At 31.8% G+C, this 22,558-nt stretch overlaps 1 protein-coding gene across 1 annotated transcript; it reads right to left on the bottom strand.

Annotated features, from left to right (window-relative positions):
• Positions 1-312: 312 nt before the first annotated feature.
• LOC131652251 (uncharacterized) lies at positions 313-10,905 on the bottom strand. The gene is made up of 4 exons (XM_058922062.1): positions 10,730-10,905; positions 2,446-2,500; positions 1,925-2,346; positions 313-1,741 (listed from the first exon to the last, which is right to left on the bottom strand). The coding sequence occupies exons 1-4, from the start codon at positions 10,903-10,905 to the stop codon at positions 313-315; spliced, it is 2,082 nt and encodes a 693-aa protein (XP_058778045.1).
• Between the last annotated feature and the right edge of the window lie 11,653 nt (positions 10,906-22,558).

The raw sequence follows: 22,558 nt of genomic DNA, 5'->3' as shown, positions 1-22,558 counted from the left end.
AATTTTGTTGATTTTAATGAACTGGATTGGTTTCTCTTATTATGTTGATTTAAAATAAATATTAAGGATCATAGAAAGAGAAACAAATCAAGTCCATTAAAATCAACAAAATCAAAATTTAATGGTCGTGATTCATTATTCTCATTTCTCATAATAACCAAGTGTTCTCACTTGAGTCGTCCCCATATATATATATATATATATATATATATATATATATATATATATATATATATATATATATATATATATATATATATATATAAAAGAAAACAGTACGTAAAAAGAGAGGGGGGCTATACCAAAACCCTCTCAACCCAATGTAAATCTAAAAAAAGGCATATTGATCTTATTCTTTACAAAATCTGACTTTAAAAATAAAGGAATAGAAGTAAAATGAGTAAAATCAGTCAGTGATAAACTAAAATTAGTAAGGGCATCTGCACAACTATTCTCTTCTATAAAAATATGAGACCCTACAAAATTCCAATGAGAAACTAAGTGAATACAATTAATCCATCTATTTCTAATGATCCAAGGAACACTAAACGGAGGGTAAAATGCTTTAACCACTGCCATGGAATCTGTTTTCAACCAAACTTTGCGCCAATTCTTCTCATGAGCGAACTCAATTGCTTGCATAGCACCCGAGAGATCGACGATGAGAGAATTAGAAGAACCTAAAAAAGACGCAAAAGAGCCAACAAAACAACCATCCCAATCTCTTGCTAAACCCCCACAAGCTGACGATATAGGAGTAGCAACACCGTCACAATTTATCTTAAACCATAGCACCTCTCGAATCTTATGAGCTCTCTGAGGCCTGATACAAATCTGAAATTTCTTAAGAATCACAAATTCCTCCATACCAATATGCGAGCCTATACTCACCACATTCCCATCAGAAGAAACAGTAGCCAAAATGGAAGCAATCGAAGATGAAAAGGAAATAAAAGTATTATGAAATCTAACCATATTCCGAGCTTTCCAAATCGAGTTGATAAGACTAACAACCGCCACTTTGTTAACAATTTTGCACTGAACCGCACCATCCATACCCATTAATCTCCAAATGTCTAACCATCCTACAATAGAAAATGACAGGTTCAACATATTTTCCAACCATCTCCATAACTTCATCGCATACCGACCCTCAAAAAACAAGTGAGTCTCTGTTTCCTCTTCTGAATTGCAAAGCGCACAGATAGAGGGGAAAGAGAAGCTCCTTCTCTCCCATCGATCGTCGGTGGGTAACTTATGGTGAAGAAGTTTCCACACCATAAAAGATTTTGCCGGGGGAATCGAGCTACTCCATATCATCTTCCACCAATCCTTGCAAATACCCTTGCTACGCTTAAAGTCATACGCCAGCTTTAAAGATAATTCACCGTTAGCCGAATGCTTCCAACATCTCTTGTCCGAACGAATGTCAAAGGGAATGTGAAAATTATTAATACGCACTTGCATTGACAGGGGAATTACCGTTGAAGCCTTAGAAAAGTTCCACAGACCATTTTCAATGATACTACTTACCTGATTATCTACAATCAGCACCAGAGCCTCATTATCGTAGCAAAAGGGAGGACCACACCAATTATCGTACCATAAACTAATGGAATGACCATTACCAATACACCAAGTGGAGTTCTCAATGTCGGTTTTTATCTCGTGCTTAGAGCTATCCCAAATTGAAGAGAAAACATGGTGCTTGATAAACTTGTTATTCCTAGTTACTCTGGTCCTGAGAAGAACAACCCAACAGGAGGAAGAATTGATAATATCACAAGAAAGATTTAACTTAAAAGCTTCATTTATATTGCTTATAGATCTAAGACCCAAACCTCCTTCTTCAAAAGGCAAGCAGAGCTAATTCCAAGCCACTGTGATGACTTTACTGTCAGTTGTTTTCCCGCTCCAAATGAACCTTTTTATCGCCCTTTCAATATCCCGTATGAGAGACATCGACCAAGCATACATAGCCATGCTATGAATAAGCATACCATGAATCGTAGATTTAACCAACTCCACCCGACCGGCGTACGATAGCAACGAACCTTTCCAAGAATCTAGCTTGCTAATGATTTTATCCGCTATAGGCTGCAGGAAAATCTTTTTTAATTTGCCTTTGAAAATTGGAACACCAAGATAAATAAGAGGAGATGAACCTATCATGAACCCCGATCTAGACGCAAGAATATTAAGCCGGGAAGCAGACATTGCACCACCGTAAATGAATGACTTCTTACAGTTAACACTTTGCCCCGAAAACAGTCTCGTATTCTTTGAAAGCCGAAATAAGATGCTTAATGTTTGACATTTTCCCTTTGCAAAATATGAGAATATCATCTGCATATAAAAGATGAGATGGAACTATTATGTTCAAGGGCCCTTAATACAATCCAGCTTTTGCTCAACCACAAACTGGAGAAGTTTTCGGCTAAGGACCTCTTCTGCCAAGTAAAACAGAAGCTGAGATAGCGGGTCTTCCTGCCGAACACCGCTAGAACAATTAAAGAATCCATGCAAAACACCATTAATGTTAACGAACAGAGAGGCCGAGTGAAGAATTGAGCTAACCTAGGAGCAGAATTTAGCGTTAAAACCGAAATTATGCAGCACTTTCAAAAGAAAGTTCCAGTTCAACGTGTCGAAGGCTTTCCTAATATCCAATTTGAGAGCCAAGTTGTCGAACCAAGTGTTAGAGTCCAGTAAGTTGAACGCTTCGGAAGCAAGCCCAACACAGTCATGAATTTTCCTACCTTGTATGAACATGTGTTGCTCTTTCGAAGTTAGAAACGACATCAAAACAGCCAACCTATCCGCAATGATCTTCGAAATCAACTTAAACTTGAATCATAAGATATTAAAAAACTTCTAGAAACATTACAAAATAACAATTAATATATTTAAATATTAAATATTTATTATTTATTATAATTCTATTTATATACCTACGGAAACTACATTTAACTTAAGTTCAAAATTTAGTAGCATCACAATTTATATTGAAGAATTCGAGATAATAAAATAAGTTTTATTCGTCAAAGCACGTGAGATGAATGCAATTTGTAAAACATTAATGGATCTAAGTGAGTTTTCAAATATAACAAAAACTTTAAATTATAATTTTCTAAATCAATTAAAATGAATATATTTTCAATGAAGGGTAAATGAAACAAATAATCTACCTACAATATAATAAACTCAGTTATATATATATATATATATATATATATATATATATATATATATATATATATATATATATATATATATATATATATATATATATATATATATATATATATATATATATATATATATATATATATATATATATATATATATATATATATATATATATATATATATATATATATATATAGACGTATCATATGAGAATGATATTTTTATGTGAGAACATGCAAATTAATTTGAACCATTTGATTTTAAAATAAATGGTGGATAGGATCTGTTTGGTAAAAATAGCGGTTGATTGATAAGCTAACTGATAGCTTATAGCTTATGACTGATGGCTAATGACTGATGACTTATAGTTTATAGCGGATGATTGAGACTGATATCTTATAAGCTAATTGAAGTGTTTGGTAAATTAGTGGTTCAATTAACTTATAAATGTAAAAGGACATAAAAGATATTTAATATTTATTTTATTTTAAATTAAAATAAATTATAAGGGTTAAAATTGGATTTTAATTAAAATAATAAGGATAAAAAAGGAAGAATAAATGATAAGCTATAAGACATAAGCTAAAACGCTATTTGAAATAGCGTATGGAAAATAAGCTATAAGCTAGTAAAATAAGCTATAAGCTCGTGATGAAAAGACCGTTACCAAACGGATCTAAATTATCATATGAGCTTATAAGACATAAGCTATAAGCTCGAAAACACGACTTACCAAACAGAGCCTATGTGTCATTCTTTTTTTCTCTTTTCTCCAACATTTATTTTAATCGTCAAATTTAATTAACGTTTAATATTTAAAGATTCCATATTAAAGAGCACCTTATTGAATTTTTTCTCTATTAAACATAATATAAGAAATAAAAAAAATATTTTTATAAGAATATTTTTATAACAATTTTAAATATTATATATAGCAGAAAAATATTTAATAACAATTATTATTTTGAGTAGGAATCTTTTTTATGGAAATTTTATATATTAATCTTTAAAAAATAATTTTGTAAGGTATCTACTTATATGAAATTTTTAAATCTTAAATGTTAATTAAATTTCACGATTCATATCAACAGTTCTCGTTTTTCACAAAAAAATATTAGTTTTTACCAGATAATATATATATATATATATATATATATATATATATATATATATATATATATATATATATATATATATATATATATATATATATATATATATATATATATATATGTAAATGGAGCGTATCCGGTGAGAACTAATAGATTTGTGAGAAATGAGAACTATTAATATCAATTGTTAGATTTAATTAATGTTTAACATTTAAAGATTCCATATTAAAGAGCACCTTATTGAATTTTTTTCTCTATTAAACTTCATTATAACAAATAGAAAAATATTTTTATAACCATATTAAATATTAAATATAGCAGAAAAATATTTAATAATCATAATTATTTTGAATAGGAATCACTTTTTATGGAATTTTGATATATTAATCTTAACAAAAATAATTTAGTAAGGTGTCTTTTTATATGGAATTTTTAAATCTTAAAAGTTAATTAAATCTGACGATTCATATCAATAGTTCTCGTTTCTCAAAATAAATATTAATTCTCACCGGATACATTGATAAGTCACAAGAAGCATTTTTGTGACTTAAAAATGTTATGTTCTTGTAACAACAAAAGTAAATAAAAAAGAAAAAGTGGGTCTAAACCTTACAGAAATAAAATATTTGAGGGCGTTGGGGTTCAAACCAATGAAAACGTGATTATATTATCACGATTTTGCTTCTCAACCGTGATTATATTCAAACAATTTTTATTTAAAAATTAAAAATGAAATGTCAGCACCTATATTTAGCGATGTTACCACGGAACAACCGTAGTGACTTTGGTTTGTTGTATTCATGTTATATATATATATATATATATATATATATATATATATATATATATATATATATATATATATTAAGAAATTTCAATGTTTCTTGAAAAACAATTTTTGCCCTTTTTGTCAATACTTCCAATGAGCCTATCCATGTAGACTAGCTCAGCTTTCATTTTCTTTCTTATTCTTCCTCTACACAAACTTCTTTCGAGATCTTTCTTGAAAAAAATCCAGCTTGCCATTTCATTTACTTTTTCTTACTTTTTCGAAAATAGTACTCCCTCTACTCTTTTTTAGTGTCGTTTTAGCATAAAGTTATTCAGCAAAGATAGTGGATTGTAAGAGTTATACTCCCTCCGTCCCAAATTATAAGAGAGAAAAAAGACATTTTTCTTGTCCCAAAATATAAGAGAGAAAAAATTAACTTTCATCTTTTCAAATGGAATTAAATATTAAGAATATCCTCCTATACATATATATATATATATATATATATATATATATATATATATATATATATATATATATATATATATATATATATATATATATATATATATATATATATATATATATATATATATATATATATATATATATATATAAAGAAATTTCAATGTTTCTTGAAAAACAATTTTTGCCCTTTTTGTCAATACTTCCAATGAGCCTATCCATGTGGACTAGCTCAGCTTTCATATATTCTTTCTTATTCTTCCTCTACACAGACTTCTTTCGAGATCTTTCTTAAAAAAAATCCAGCTTGCCATTTCATTTACTTTTCCTTACTTTTTCGAAAATAGTACTCCCTCTACTCTTTTTTAGTGTCGTTTTAGCATAAAGTTATTCAACAAAGATAGTGGATTGTAAAAGTTATACTCCCTCCGTCCCAAATTTTAAGAGAAAAAAAAGATATTTTTCTTGTCCCAAAATATAAGAGAGAAAAAATTAACTTTCATCTTTTCAAGTGGAATTAAATATTAAGAATATCCTCATATATATATATATATATATATATATATATATATATATATATATATATATATATATAAAATAAAGAAATTTCAATGTTTCTTGAAAAACAATTTTTGCCCTTTTTGTCAATACTTCCAATGAGCCTATCCATGTGGACTAGCTCAGCTTTCATATTCTTTCTTATTCTTCCTCTACACATACTTCTTTCGAGATCTTTCTTAAAAAAAATCCAGCTTGCCATTTCATTTACTTTTCCTTACTTTTTCGAAAATAGTACTCCCTCTACTCTTTTTTTTAGTGTCGTTTTAGCATAAAGTTATTCAGCAAAGATAGTGGATTGTAAGAGTTATACTCCCTCCGTCCCAAATTATAAGAGAAAAAAAAGACATTTTTCTTGTCCCAAAATATAAGAGAGAGAAAATCAACTTTCATCTTTTCAAGTGGAATTAAATGCAAATTGCATTTAATTTACTTTCTCGCTCACTTTTTCTATAACCAACTACCAATTAGAATTTTTTTGCATCTTCCCAAGACAATTATTACAAGAAAACTACAAAAAGTTCATCATCTAAATTATTGTGTTTTTACTTTTTATTAAAAAGTGTGATTTTTGTTTTGTCACTTATATTTTGGGACAGAGGAAGTATTTTCTATTATACCCTCATTTATTTTCTTTTTCTAAATAAATTCAATCATCATTCTCTTTTTTTAATGGCTAATTAAAGGTGTAATTGAGAAATTAAGGGTATAACTGACAAATTATAACATAAAACTATAAAAACAACACTTAAATAGAAACCAAAAACTTCTTTTAAAACGATACTTAAAGAGGAACGAATGAGTATTTTTTTTTATTCACTTCCTTTCCCATCAAGTTTTTAGTAGCAGACTAAGCCAATCTACTTTGCTTGCAAGTACATATTTACTTTTTCCCATATTCCAATAGCTTCGGAGTGCGTTTATTTGGTTTTTCGTTGAGTCTTTGGGTCTTGCTCTGATACGTAACATTTGGGTTGGGATCGATTGATTCGAGAACGGTGACTATTCCTTGTTATATTTTAGAATTTTGTATTACCTTTATAATCATGCAGACTTAACATGAATTGTGGTGATTTTGTTGATGTTAAACTACCCATCGTGGTATTGGTTATTTATGATGAAGATGTTTGAATTATTTATTTCACTGCGAAGCTTTAAAGTAATCTATTTGATGATACTAAAGAAGTTATCTAGATTTAAATGTTTTTGCAACAGAGGAGAGCTATTTGCTAAATGAGGTTATTATGAAGATGTGACACTGTAACACGGTGAACCGACTTTATCGGAATGTCGCGGTAAGCAAGAGTCGTCACCGAATTTTATTTTATCCAATTTAAAGAAAGGCTAAAAGAACAGAAAAGACCTTTTTAAAAGATTTTGAGTTCGGGGGGTAAGTTATACAAAGGGAAGGTGTAAAGCACCCTTTGTATCCATGGTTATCCACGGGCTCTTAATTGCTTAGCTCACTTTGTTTTCAAAATGTTTGAATTGTTTGAAAAGTAGGATGTGAATAGAAAAAGATTTGTTAAGAACTTTAGCTTGTAAATAAGCGTAGCCTTATTTTGAAAGTATTTGAAAAGAGTGGGAAAGATATATTTGAATTTAAATTTGAGTTTGAAAAAAAGAGCAAGCAATTAGTAGCAACCACCCTAAGTTTTGAAAGTTGTTCTTTTAACTTTTCAGGGCGAAAGGCTCTATCCATACCATACCATGAGAGGGTAGGAAGTCTTTCAATTGGATGTTTAAGGGTCATCGAGAATAATCGTTCGCCACAAGACTGTCCCATGCCATAAAGAGGGCAGGTAGTCTAAGGGAAGGATATAATAGTCATTTAACTTTTAGGCAACAAGCGAGGATACCTTAGCAATTGGGAGAACCATTATATTTTTATAAGGCAACCTCAAGGGGGTTTCAATAACTTTAAAGGCAACATTGCTTTAGGTATCCTCGGAATCGAGGGACTTGACTATTTAGTATACTTAAAGGCAACAGGCAACAATAAGGCAACAATATAAGACAACAAGAGGGATTATCCTAAAGGTGTGTGTGTGGCACAATCACGTGGTTAACTTCGATGATATTTATCTTGTAATTAGTGATCTAAGTTATTTAGCAGGCTTGCACTCCCTAGGATTACTAACCATGGCAGAAAATAAAACAGTTAAAATCCTACGCTATTACAATAAACACCTGCGGGGATGGGGGAAAACTAAAACCTATTACAATAAAACTCTTATAGGGTAACGGAAAAATAAAGGCAGAAAATTAATTTACACATCTTCAGCCTTGATCTTCCTCGAACCTTCGATTGACTCTGATCATCTGAGAATTAAACGGACAATAATAAGGGTGAGTGTAGGAGGAATTCCTTGGTATTGAAAATAAACCCTAACTTAGCTTATAAGGCAAAAATTAAAAGGTAAAATAACATTTAAATAAGAAAAGGATTAGAACTTAGCTTTTTGATCTGATGGCGCGTGGCTGAAGAATTTTGGTTATCCTGAAAATTAGCCACGAAGAAGAAAAATGTTAGTGCATGAGTGATCTCAACAATTATAACGTGGCAGATAAAAATAATAATAATTTAGGCAAACAAAAAGGGCATGGCGAAAGGCAAGCCCTGAATGAGCCAAAAGTTAAACAGGGTTAATAGACAACACCTACCAATAACAGTGATTAGTGATCATGATAAAATCAGGGTTTAAGGCATAAAATAAATTTAATTAGCCCAAAATTAAATTATTACCCTAACATAATTATTAGCTTAAAAAAACCTAAAAAACGATTATTTTTAATGTTATAAGAAAAATCGGGTTTTCGATTAAATAATTGACAAAATATCATTAGTAGTAAATATAAATTTTAGAGAAAACAATTAATGAGAAAAAAGAAGGAAAAATAAATAAAGAAAAGAATTATGCAATTAAACTAAAAAGAAATTAAAGAGAACTTAGCTCTGATCCTGTGTGGACGCCTTCTGAGGGTGTATGGTATGCCTTCAGTCCTGTGGGCGTCAGATCTGGCCTTGAGGCAAATACAAAATAGAGGAAGAATTGGGCACGAAAATAAAACCCTGATCTCTTTGGCCAAAGGAGGTACCTGCAATAATAATAATAAGAATAAGAATATTAGTAATAGTAATAATAATAATATAAGAAAAGAATTGGGGTTTAGAAAATTAAATTATGGACAAAATTACGAATAACCTTGATTTGGCCAAATACCAAAAGGTTTTTGGCCAAATATGAATGACCTTGATTTGGCCAAATACCAAAAGGTTTTTGGCCTAATATGAATAACCTTGATTTGGCCAAATACCAAAAGGTTTTGGCCAAAAAAGCAATTGGGGTACCATCCACTTGGTCAATCCATAGAAAACCTGTTCATAAACCAGCACAATGTTACGGTTAAGAAAACAAATGAAAAAATAGAAAAGTGATTAAAATAAAATCAAATAAATATAAAAACCTGATTATAAATCAAATAAAATAAGAACACGAAACTACAAATTTTTTTAGATTTTTTTGAAAATATGAAAATAGAAATTAAATCAAATAAAATATAAAAAAGAGGAATTTGCGATTTTGAGGGTCGAAATCCTTTAGAATTCTAAAGGAGTATTGTTCTACGATTTTTTTCTGAACTTCTTGAAAAAATTCAGAGCAAATCGAAACAGTAGTTTCAGAATTCGACTGATAGGCTGGAAAATTTATTATTGTGCTGCAGCCGGAATCGCAACCCTGAAAAAGGAAAAGTAGGAGAAAATATTTTTTGTGTTTGTGAGAAGAGAGAGAGAGAGTGTCAGGGTTAGAATTGTTAGTCCCTAATGTATAAAAAATAATAGGTTAAAAAACAATGGGCTTGGACTCTAAAAAAGATTTAATTAGTAATAAAAATAAAATTCTAATAATTATTAATTATATCACTATCATTTGGCAATCTTGTACGAACAAATTGAAAATCTCATCACATTTCGTCACATCGAATGTATATGTTTTCTTAGGAAATTTTTTGCTTTTTTTGGGTTCGACAGAGTTCTTTCCATTCGAAGGGGTTAACATTTTACAAGGATAAGGTGGCCCTTGTTTTAACTCAACCAAGTTTATTTCGCCTTCTTTGAAGGCTAAAGGATCATCATAGATTTCTTGTTCGCCTTCTTCGTCTTCGACATATGCAACCCTTTCTTTTTTTTATGGCTCCTATTTGCTCTAGCCTTTTCAGCTTTCAGGCGTTTAACTTATCGAACTATGTCCGCTAATTGAGCTATATCCCTTAAATAATTGGGATCTAACTTCTTTCTTATAGAGAAGTCTAATCCTCTCGCAGCCATCTCAACCAATTCATGTTCGACACTTGTGTGAAGCACCTTGCCTTGAATAGGCGGAATCTATTGAGATACGCATTTATGGGTTCGCTGAACTTACATTTCACATTGGCCAATTCGCTCATACTTATCTTCGACTGGCCTATATATAAATGCTCATGAAATAGCCTTTCCAAATTAGGCCAATCTTGGATGGGATTTGGCGAGAGAGTGGTGAACCAAGTGAATGCATTTTTAGTTAGCAAACTCGGAAAATATATTATTCTTAGATTCTTGTTGTTTACTATATCTCCAGCCTCGATAAGATACCTGACTATGTGTTCAATAGACGATTCACTAGTGTCACCGGAGAATTTTATGAATTTTGGGACTTTCCATCTCTTTGGTAATTCAGTTTGCAAGATGTATTCTGATATAGGGGAAGTATAATTTGGCCTTCGAAGGCCAATGTTCACCCCATTTCGTGCCCTAATCCTTTCGATCATGGTAGCCTGGTTGTTCTCTCCTAATATCTCATTTTGTCGAACGTGTTGGATTACTTCGTCAGTGTTATGGTTTTGGTCGACTTACATAACCCTTCGAGGTTCTTCCTCCCTGGGCACAGCCTGTTGGTTTCTGAGTGATTCGACTATTATTCCCTGATTTTTTTTCGTCAATATTTTATGGAACTATTTGGGCCTGTTTAATTGTGGGATCCTCCTCAATGGTTTCTGATTGATTCAACCCTTTTCCTGTCACGATGGGGTGGCTGAATTGGTTCTCTGGGAGCCCCAAAGAAATATGTGATTCGCCCCATTTGCGTTGCCATTTGTTGGTTCGCTTGGGCATTTTGTAAATTTGGCTGAGTTGCATTCTAGATTAATGGGTTGAAGATAATACTCATTTGTTGAGAAATTACCCCCACCATCTCGTGATTGCTCTCATCCATTTGCTCCTCAAAATCGCTGAAGAACTTGTGGTAAGTGAAGTCAGCTGATTAGTGAATCATGTTGGTCAAATATTTTAACCCAAATTGTTAACACCATAACATGATCCTTATAATGGTGAAAATGTTGATGCCAATGGATTCATGTACGTGGATGTAATATTATGTAAATCTTCCATAAAAGATGTTGGTATCACATATGGAGGATCTCGCATAGGGATCAAAAATTCCGGTGCACATGGCTTGGATACGTTGAATCCTGAGGGCCTAAGGGTTGTGGGTTGACCCTAAGTCGCTACAGATGAGACATTTGGTATACTCTGAGTGTTCGAAGGTATGGCTGCTGAAACTCTTGTCGAAGGAATTATCGTCAAGGCTGTCGTGGAAGGAATGTCTGTTGTACCTTGACTAGATGGTATGGCTTCGATTGTAGTCGCAACAACTGTTCTTCCTTCTATCAGAGGAAAGGTTTATTCTGCATTGTTACTGGGAGGGTTAACCATCTTCCTATTGTATTTCCTTTTTGGTATTGGTTTGTTGGTGTTTGCTAATTTTCCATTCCTCAATCTCATACAACAATGTTAAACAAATTGATTGTAACGTAAAAGAAAAGAAAACACATATGAATTTGTGACTCGAAACTTAGACACAGTCTCACCGGGTGTGCCAATTTGTTTACCTTAGAATTTGGTAAACAAGCGCTAGTTCTCCAAAAATAACTACGTTCTAGTTACTCGCAGGATCGACTAGATTGATCCTAGGACATGGTCTGGTTTCAAGATTTTGACGTTTGTCTGACACATATTCTTTCGATTACTGTGGTTAATTTGTAAGTAAAAGGAAATGTTTAAAGGATAAAGTAAATGCAGAAAAGTAAAGACAAGTAAAGATTTTGACTCGAAAGGTAAAGGAATTTAAAGGACTTTGACACAATAAAGGTAAAAACTGGTCAAAATTGGTAATTGAATTAAATGGTGGTAAATCACGCGTACATTTCCGAGAACTCGTTTATCGATATATGTTGGTACTTTGAGTATTATTGAGTATCTATACAGATTTGAACACTCTAAAATCTAATGCTAAGATTCTAATTTATACTAATTCGACCCTAACGGAACGCCACGTTCGTCGTTTGCATGCTTCTAAGGCCTCCACGCGTCCTTGTTGGATAAGACTAATCATTTAAATTTGAATCTTCTTCCTTTCGAAGCGCCAAACTCAACTAATGTGGCCGTCGAAGCTTATGCTTCTTGAAAGCTCCGAAATATTCTAAGTCTTTATCTTTGTTTCGATGATATTTTCTTCTATAGTACTTGACAAGATAAAAACTCTTCAAACATTTGATAGTTAGACATTAGAATCACCTTCGTAAGCTGGATTTTGCATCTTTTCTTCGAAATAACTTTTTCTTCAATAATCTTCATTTCACTTTACCCGTCGAAATTCCCAACTAACACACTCCTAACTCCATTTTCTCAAAATAAACAAGTTAAACAAATAAATGTTTCAAACCTTCAACTTCAACACATGACCACACTCACAACAAATATTATACCACTTAACCTAATGAATCTTGTGAACTTCCTCTCTATACCCCCCACACCCTCATATTAAGATGTTGTCCAAAATTTGTTTTTCTTTTGACAAAATTTCTTTGCATTTTTTGAAATCACTTTGCCCATGATACCATTCAATCTATTTAATTAATAATGCCTTTTCTAGAACTTTATGCATGCAGCTTACCATAAAGATCGCTCGAAATCGTTCAAACACTAACGTTTTTTAAAATATATATATATATATATATATATATATATATATATATATATATATATATATATATATATATATATATATATATATATATATATAGGATTTAATGGAAATACACCGACAGTGTAAAGCAGTTTTACACTGTCAATGAATCGTAGTCGTTAAATATTTATTGAATTTTGACTTTTATTTTCATTATTTATAAAATAATATATGTGAACGGTTGTGATGCACTGACTGTGTAAAGAATTTTACACTGACAGTGCATATCCATTAAACCCATATATATATATATATATATATATATATATATATATATATGAAATATTGTTTGACCCCTTCACAATTTTACAATTCATTTGAAATTTTTGTAACAAAATTCATGAAATCACTTTTCGCTTCATTCCAAAACTGTTTTAAAAAAGCCAAGATAATTTTTTTTTTTTTTTGAACTCTTAAAATTATCATAATTGATTCAAAATTTTTAAACACCATTTCCTTAAGATAGAATTATTTTTTCTTTTTTATGTGAAATCTCAACATAAAAAGTATTTTGAATTAGCATCGCTCTCCTTAGGCCACAATTTTAAGATATTTGTTATTGAATATTGCAATTGATTCTATACCAAAAAAAAAGTTGAACTGATAGAAAGTGTCTTTCTTAAGATTCATTTAAGTTATTTGTTTTTCATTTCAAGTCTATCAATCTTATTGATATCATCTTTAACCTTTTCATTTTTCTTCACAATATTGCAGGGACAATTTTGTTGTTAATGCTTTAGTGAAGCTTTAATTCCTTTCAATTTTCTTTAAGCATCTCCCTCCAGTCCCACCCTCAACAATGTACTAATTCACTATCTTTTAAAAAAATTAAAATTTTACCAAATAAACAAGTAAATATATTATTTTTAACATAATATTTCTGAATTGAATTTAATTTTAAACCTCGAAACAAGTACATCTCTCTCATAAGTTTTTATTCAATAAATCATAGTGTGTTTGGATGAAGCATTTTAATGAGGTAATATAATATTTTGAGGGAATTTAAGATGATTTGTACAAAATTTATTGATTGAAAACAAAAATGAAGAATCGTTAAAATGATAGAAATTTATGGAGTATTTTATCTAAGTTAAATTTAATTATTTTGAAATGACACCAAAAATCAAATAATTTGAAATTTCTCTCATATTTCATAAAATACATTCTATGAATTTTACAAATTTTATAAATTGATCCTCATATTTTTCAAAATTACAATTTTGATCCCAAAAAATTCCAAAAAATTACAAATTGGTCCTTAATAATTTTTAAATTTTACAATTTGATCCTTTAATTTTTTAAAAATTGCACATTGATCCCTACTTTTCAATTTTTTATTTGGTCCAAAAAATTTAAATTTTATAAAAAAAATGACCCCAAAATTTTAACAATGAACTTCATCCAAACAAAATAATTTATAAATGAGTTGATTTCAATTGAATCGTTTAAATTGCTTTGAATTTTAAATTTCTTTCAGATTTTCAATTACCTCATTCAAACACACTCTTAAGGTATCCATTAGGGATGACAAGCAGACCCAAACCCGCAGGGCCCATCCGCACACGAACCCGAGTTGACTGGGTTTGGGTTCGGGTGCCACCCGATATTTCGGGTTTGGGTAGTGTGAAACCCGCACCCGAAATCCGAAATCACACCCGCTTATATATATATATATATATATATATATATATATATATATATATATATATATATATATATATATATATAAAATATATTGTGGGAAGTTGTAGGAAAAATGTATTTTGTTACGGGTTCGGGTTTGGGTGAAAAAACCCGAAATCCAGCGGGTGTGCGCGTGAGTGTTTCCACACAAACAGTATTTGAGTTTGGGTGCCAACTTCGGGTGCAGGTTTGGATAGTGTGAAACCCGCACCAGATCCGACCTGTTGTCATCTCTAGTATCCATCCGCAAAGGTAGACATTTACATTTTTTTTATTATTGAAATTCGTTTAAATAGTTGATAATTTTCAAGAAATATTTTTTTGTTTTTTTTATTATCTTTAATAAATTATGAGTAATTTATTCAAAACTGACATGACATCAATACATTTAAATTACATAGAATCTACTTTATATTTTTTTATTACTTTCAATTTTCATTAATTACATATTAAAATATTATATTCATATCTTTTATTTTAAGTTATTAATGTTAATTTTTCAAAAGTCATTCTTCTTCCGTCTTTTCAACACCATGCTTGTTTTCTCTTTCATATCTTATTAAAATTATTGAAGAAAAATAATGGAAAGAGAATTGACTAACAGAAAGATAAGAAATAAATATAATAAGATTCAGAAGAAAGTGAGAGAAATTAAAATTGATAGTCTAAAATAAAATATAATTTTTAAATTAATATACTATAAACAATTGAAATTAAAAATAAAATTAATTAAAAATAAAAAACAACTTAAATATTTCAGAGAAAATTCTGTCCAAATTAGTTTTATTGATGTCAAATCACCTTTACTTTATAAAGGAAAACAAAATCTGTCATTATATTTTCTTACACATGTTATATAGATTGAATTTTAGACCAAATAATTGATAAACATAAACATCTATCCCACGTTATGTTGTAGACAATATACTATTATTCAAAGAAATGTGTGGTGAGCAAGATAAGAAAAGTTCGTGGAAGTAGATACTCTTAGATTAGCCGAATGGTATCCACAGAAGACAAGAGAGTTGCTCCAAAACCAACCGGCATTTGAGAGTTTGTGACAACAAGTTGAAGAATCTGTTTACTTTACGCAATTTATTTTATTCATACTTCTTTGAAATAGTCCTCTGCTGACTCAACAAAACAAAAGTACTTTAATTATAAGTTCTGTTAATAAGATCGAGAGATGTCAGTTTTCGGCTCATACAGTGCATATATTGATTTTTTATGTAGAAAAATACATGAACAATAAATACTAGTACTGCTCAACATCATTATTGCAACGTATCTTGGCTTGCAGTACTGCTGCTCTCTCCTCATCCATGTATAGAATAGAATATCAGGAGGACCATTACATTTTTTCTTCCATGATAGCTGTGGTTGGTCAAGTCATAATCCAGGAAGGCAGGAATTGTCTGTATTGGAATATAAAATGTACTCAAGATATACTATTTTAATCAAATTAAAGGATGAAAAAGCATACTTCAACTTTCCTTAATTACTAACTAGCCTCTCCAAAAATATAAACTATTACTCTCTCCGTTTCATAATAAGTGCCTCATTTGTATTTTTTCCTTGTCTCAAATTAATTATTCATTTACAATTTCAATGCATCAATCATTATTAATTTTTCACTATTATACCCCTATTTATTAACTTTCACGTTATTCAACTACTATTAATAGGGATATTCTAGTAAATGACATTAACTTTTTTATTAAAATCAACGCATCAAATAGTTTTTTTAAAAACCGCGCATTGCTCAAATAAAACATTTATTATGAGACGGAGGAAGTATTATGTTATTGCATAATGTTATTATGCTCTTCTTTCTTTTTTTTAATAACATAAGGGCTACATTCTTTATTTTTAAATGGAGTTATGTATCTTATTGACACTCATTTTCCAAAAACACCGTATTGTCGCGATGATGTAATCTAAGTTGTAGTTCAAGCTCAAATTAATTAGTGTAAGGGTTTGTTATGTGAGTTATTTAATAATATACCGGTAATATATATATATATATATATATATATATATATATATATATATATATATATATATATATATATATATATATATATATATATATATATATATATAAAACACTCAATAGTACAACAATTTTTATTTTTCATTCTCTCTCATTCTCTTCTCACTCAAACAAATTGGTATCTAAAGATTCCTGTTAATTTTTTGATCGGGTTTTCAAGAGCTGCACGTCGGTGGTTGTGTTTTCAGGGATCATGAATCGTATTTTCCGTAGAGATGAATAGTGGCAATAGTATTCCCAATTCTCTTCTAATTCTTGACGGCAAGAATTGAATCCGATGGAGCAAGCTGATGAAATTTTTGTTCAGTTTCCATGAAACCCTAGAAGTTGTCATCAATGACGTTCATGAACTTGTTGAAAACGCAGCTGATGCTCAAAGAGTCACTCACAAGGATGTCAAGAAGAAAGACTGCAAGGATGCGTTTTGTATTCAGTCGGAGATAGACGCGAATTTTTTTTATCGAATTTCTCATGCTGAATCAACAAATGAAGCATGAGATATTTTTGTCAAGTATTATGAAGTAGGTGAGAAGGTTAAAACTGTCAAGTTGCAGACAATGCGATGGCATTATGAATTACTACATATGGGAGAAGAAAAGATTGCAGATTATATCTCGAAGGTGCAAAATCTTGTCCATCTCATGAAAGGTTGTGGTGAAACCCTAACTGATAAGATGATAGTTGAAAAGGTAATGCGTACATTAACCTCTCACTTTGATCATGTTATAGTAGCTATTCAAGAATCGAAGAATCTTGAAACCCTAAAGCCAGAAGATTTGATTGGTTCGTTGGAGGCACATGAGATCAAGATTGTTGACAGGAAAATGGTTCAAGAATTTATACCAGCACTGCAGGCTCAGACATGGAAGAAGCGTGGTGGTTCCAACAAGTTCAAAGGAAAAAGAGACAAGACTCAGAGCAAGAAGTCTTGGTCGAACCCTCAAAAGTATAAGGTCAATGATAGAGCTTCTGAATCCTCGAAAAGAGGAGAAGGAAACTCCTATCGGAAAGACAAAGAAGAGAAAGAAAAAAAGTGTGCAGTATTATAACCGTGAAAAGTGGGGTCACTTGGATAAGAATTATTGGTACAGGGAAAACAAGGGAACAACATAAGGCAAGGAGGAAGGAGAAAACCTTGCACGCCAAGATTCATATGATTTTGAAAATATGGTGGTTATGGTTGCAGTTGCAGATGACCGTGTCGACTCCAAGATTTGGTTCCTCGATACAGTATGCTCGAAACACATGATTGGTAAAAAGTGTAGTTAACGAATTTCGACGAGTCAAAGAAAGCAAGGTCAAACTAGTAGATAATAGCTCGTTGCAAGCACAAGGTACTGACAACATAGTTATTCAAAGGAGCAAAAGCTATGATCAAAGATGTAGTCTATATACATAGAATGAAGTGCATCCTGCTAAGTGTTGGACAACTGGTCGAAAAAGGCTTCTTAGTGGTTATGAAAGATAGAGCCATGGAACTGTTCAACACCCAAAATAGTTTGGTCTTAAAATCTCCCTTGTCGAAAAATAGGACATTTGAGACCATGATGAGTTCGACTGAGGTATAATGCCTAAAAATAGTTGTCGACCACAAGAATAGTTGGTTGTGGCATTTGAGGTTTGAACATCTAAATTTTATGTCACTCAATCAAATGATTATTTAAGATATGGTAACTGGTATACCAAGTCTTGTGATGCCCGACAAACTTTGTGAAGGCTGCTTAGTAGGGAAGCAACCCAAAAAGTCTTTTATTTTGACTATGCCAATGAGATCCTCCTACATACTCGAAGTTGTTCATTCTTATGTACGTGGCTCGTTCGAGGAGCATATCATTGGTGGAAACAAGTACTTTGTTTTGTTTGTCGATGATTATAGTCGAAAGCTTTGGATATATGTGATCATACACAAAGACGAAATATATGAAATCTTTAAAAGATTCCAAAATTCTTGTTGAAAACCAGAGTGAAAAGAAGATCAAGGTTCTGCGAACATATGGAGATAGCGAATACATATCCAAGATATTTGAGGAATTCTGTGTAGAACATGGTATTTGCTCCTTACACCCCTCAACATAATGGAATAACATAAAGAAGAAACAGGACCATATTGGATATAAGGTATGGCAACGGGGCGGGTCAGAGACGGTTTTTACCTCCCCCAAACTCAAACCCAAACGGGGATGGAGAATTAAAACACAAACTTGTCCCAAACGGGTTCGGGTTGGATTCGGGTATCTCCGCCCCACCACCATCCATTTAATAAAATTAATTTTTAAATAAAAATATTTAATTTTCCAAAAATCAAATTACATTATAAATAATAAAAAAAAACTATCTCAAAAAATTTCATACATACATTTCAAATATTTTAAATAATAAGTACAAATCAAATTATCAAAATATCAGCCATATATTTAATACTAGAAATTATGAAATATATATAATAATGTACATAATGAAATAAATGGAGCGGGTTCGGGGTGGGTACTAATGTCCATATTACCCAATACGTCCCTATATTTTATAATCGGGGAAAACCCAAACCTGGTCAAAGTGGGTTTTCCCCATCAGTGAGTAATCTAAAGGTGTTTAGTTATATTTTTTTACAAGGGTGAACCAATGATTCTGGTAGGATATCAAAAAACTGGTGAATACAGGTTGTTTAATCCAATTAATGAGAAGATAGTGATGATTTGAGATATTGTGATTGATGAGAATTTTGTCTGGGATTGGAATTCTGGTGATGCAGTTAACAAGCCTTAGATGAGTTATGACATCGACAAAGAAACTGATGTAGTCAAAGTCGAAGCAGCTGATGACATTCCCGACATAGTCGAAGTCGAAGAGGACACGACTGAAGTCGAAGAGGGTGTGACTAGCACAAGCCAAAGACATCAAAGGAATAGAGTTCTTCTAGCAAGACTTCAAGACTATGAAGTGGTTGGTGATGATGAAGTCACACCAGATGTAAAATTAGTTCATTTTGCTTTACTTACTGGTGTTGAACCAATCAACTATAGTAACGCTTTAAAGAATAAACAGTGGAAGTCAATTATGTTCGAAGAGTTTCAAGCAATCGAAAGAAACAACAGATATTAGTTAGTCGAATTGTCAAAACACACAAAAGCTATCAAAGTGAAGTGGTTGTTCAAGTTAAAACACAATGTTGATGGGTCGATAGCAAGACATAAGGAAATATTTGTAGCTTAAGGATTTCTTCAGAGAGCATGACTCGACTACTCTGAAATATATGCACAAGTCGTAAGATTGAAGACTATCAAATTGGTGGTAGCCTTGGCATGTAACCATGGTTGGTCGACATTTCACTTAGATGTGAAATCAAAATTTTTTAATGGTCCTTTAGATGAAGGGGTATATGTAACACAACCTCCTGTGTTTGTGATTACGGAGGAAGCAAGGAAAGTGTACAAGTTGCACAAAAGCCCTTTTTGTTCTCAAACAGGCACCCAAGGCATGGAACAAGAAAATCAACTAATACTTAGTCGAATAGGGATTCATCAAATGCAAGTCTGCGTATGGTGTCTATGTTCAGGTTATGGCACAAGATATAAAAATAATGTGTTTATATGTCGATGGCTTACTGGTAACTAGAAATAGCATGGAGAACTTGTCGAAGTTCAAAGAGTTAATAATGAAGGAGTTTGAAATGTCGGGATCTGGGAAACTTGTCATATTTTATAGGCATGGAATTTCAAATTACCAAGTAAGGTATGGTGTTGCATCGAAGAAAGTATGTCAAAGTGATACTCAAAAGATTCAAGATGGATGATTCCAATCTTGCATCTTTGCCTGTCGAACCAAATTTGAAACGGGAGAAGCGTGGAGAGGAGGAAAAAGTTGATGTAAATTTGTTCATGCAAATTGTCATATCTTTGATATATGTGTGCAACAATAGACCTAATATAGGTTTCTCGGTTGGAATGGTGAGCACTTACATGATTAAACCAAGGGTGTCACACATGAAGGCTGCAAGAAGAATCTTGAGATACTTAAAAGGATCGATAAATTGCGGAAATCTATTTCCACTAAGTTCTGAAGGAAAAAATTTGTGATTAATTGCTATTCACATGTTGATTGGTGTGGAGATAAGGAAGATCGAAGAAGCACAACTGGTTACTGTAGCAACCTGCCTAAAATTCAGCTTTCGAGTCGCCACCTATTCTGAAGGGCGAATAGGAAACCCTACGCAGATAAGAGATTGAGGGTAAGTTATTATAATCAGGCTGAGGGAAGGTGTTAGGCACCCTCAGCCCTTTCCTAAAGGCTAATGTTCAAAGATTGGGGTTGCATGGCAGGGTTTATAAAGAAATATGGCAAACAGAATTATAAGGACCTGATTAAGAATTTTGAAGAGGGGGACTCGCCTTGTTGCCAAGTGCCTACGTACCTCCTTAGGGAGGATCAGAGTCTACGTAGTTCGGGAAGGGTTGTACGCCATTTAGAGTTGGAATTTGATTTGATATGGTTTTTTAGAGGCTTTTTAGTTAGCCTATCGCAGTTTGTTTTGTCTTTGTAATTTGAATGGATTTTAGAATGATTTTTTTTTTAGGGTTTGGGCGTACAACCCTGATTTGGCACAATTAACCGCAATGATCAATAGGTTTGATCATCATAGCTAAAAGATTAAGGATTTGCGTTGTTACCAATTCAAATCGATTAATTCGATCATCATTAATAACAACTTATTGTATTTTATTATTTATTAATTGGCGTTTTATATTGTTACCTCTCATAATCGATTAACACGACTACAAATAATAACAAATTAAATTAAATAATAAGGCAAGATTAATCACCACAACCAATAAGATAGTTGCAGCCATTTAATCGAATTTGGTTGAATTTTATTTTAATTAAAAATAAAAAAAAAGTACTTTAATTATTTTTATTGTTAACCACAGCGATTAATCGATTTAATCGGCGCAAATAACAAATTAAAAAAATATTTTATATAAACGTCATATTTTTATTCTATAAATAAAATAATTTTAATATAAATTATTAATTACCAACTAATATTTTAATTACAAGAAAAAACAAATTAATTAGATTTTTATTAAGTTTTTATTAAGGTTATGATTCAGTGTGATTATTGGTAAGGTCTATGGTATGGGGATCAAATCTGGGGCGCTAGATCTAAGAGGTGGTTGGATTAAGGGTCCAGATCTGAGGGTCTACGAAACAGGCTATGGTGTGGCATACACAGGATCCAGAGTTGTTAATTTCAGAAAAAAATATATGTTGGAGGGAGGGCTCGAACCTGTGACCCTGCCCTCATACGCACGCGCATCCCACCAACTCAACTAAGCAAGCTATTTGTTTAACATATGCGCCTGGTTCAATACATAGGAGATCTGAGACACATCATGGCAAAACGCGCGCGAGGATTTGAATGACCCAATAGTGTGGTGCCACATCCTCGTCTTCCCCAAGAAGACACAAGAACCTGCAAAAATTTTGCTACGACCTAGCTGCGGATTTTTCGTAGCAAACCAAACTACCAGAAATAGCGAATAGCTCCTACCCGTGAATAAATGTGGCGCAACCCTATGATTCTCTTCGTCCTCACCATGCGAATCTAATCATACAAACTTTATGGTCTAATTTTGCCCTAACCGAAAACCCCCAATTAAACCCTAAA

Source organism: Vicia villosa, linkage group LG1 (genome assembly GCF_029867415.1).
Source record: "Vicia villosa cultivar HV-30 ecotype Madison, WI linkage group LG1, Vvil1.0, whole genome shotgun sequence".
NCBI lineage: Eukaryota > Viridiplantae > Streptophyta > Magnoliopsida > Fabales > Fabaceae > Vicia > Vicia villosa.
Note: the sequence above shows the minus strand (reverse complement) of the source record. Positions and strands in the feature narration are given on the sequence as shown.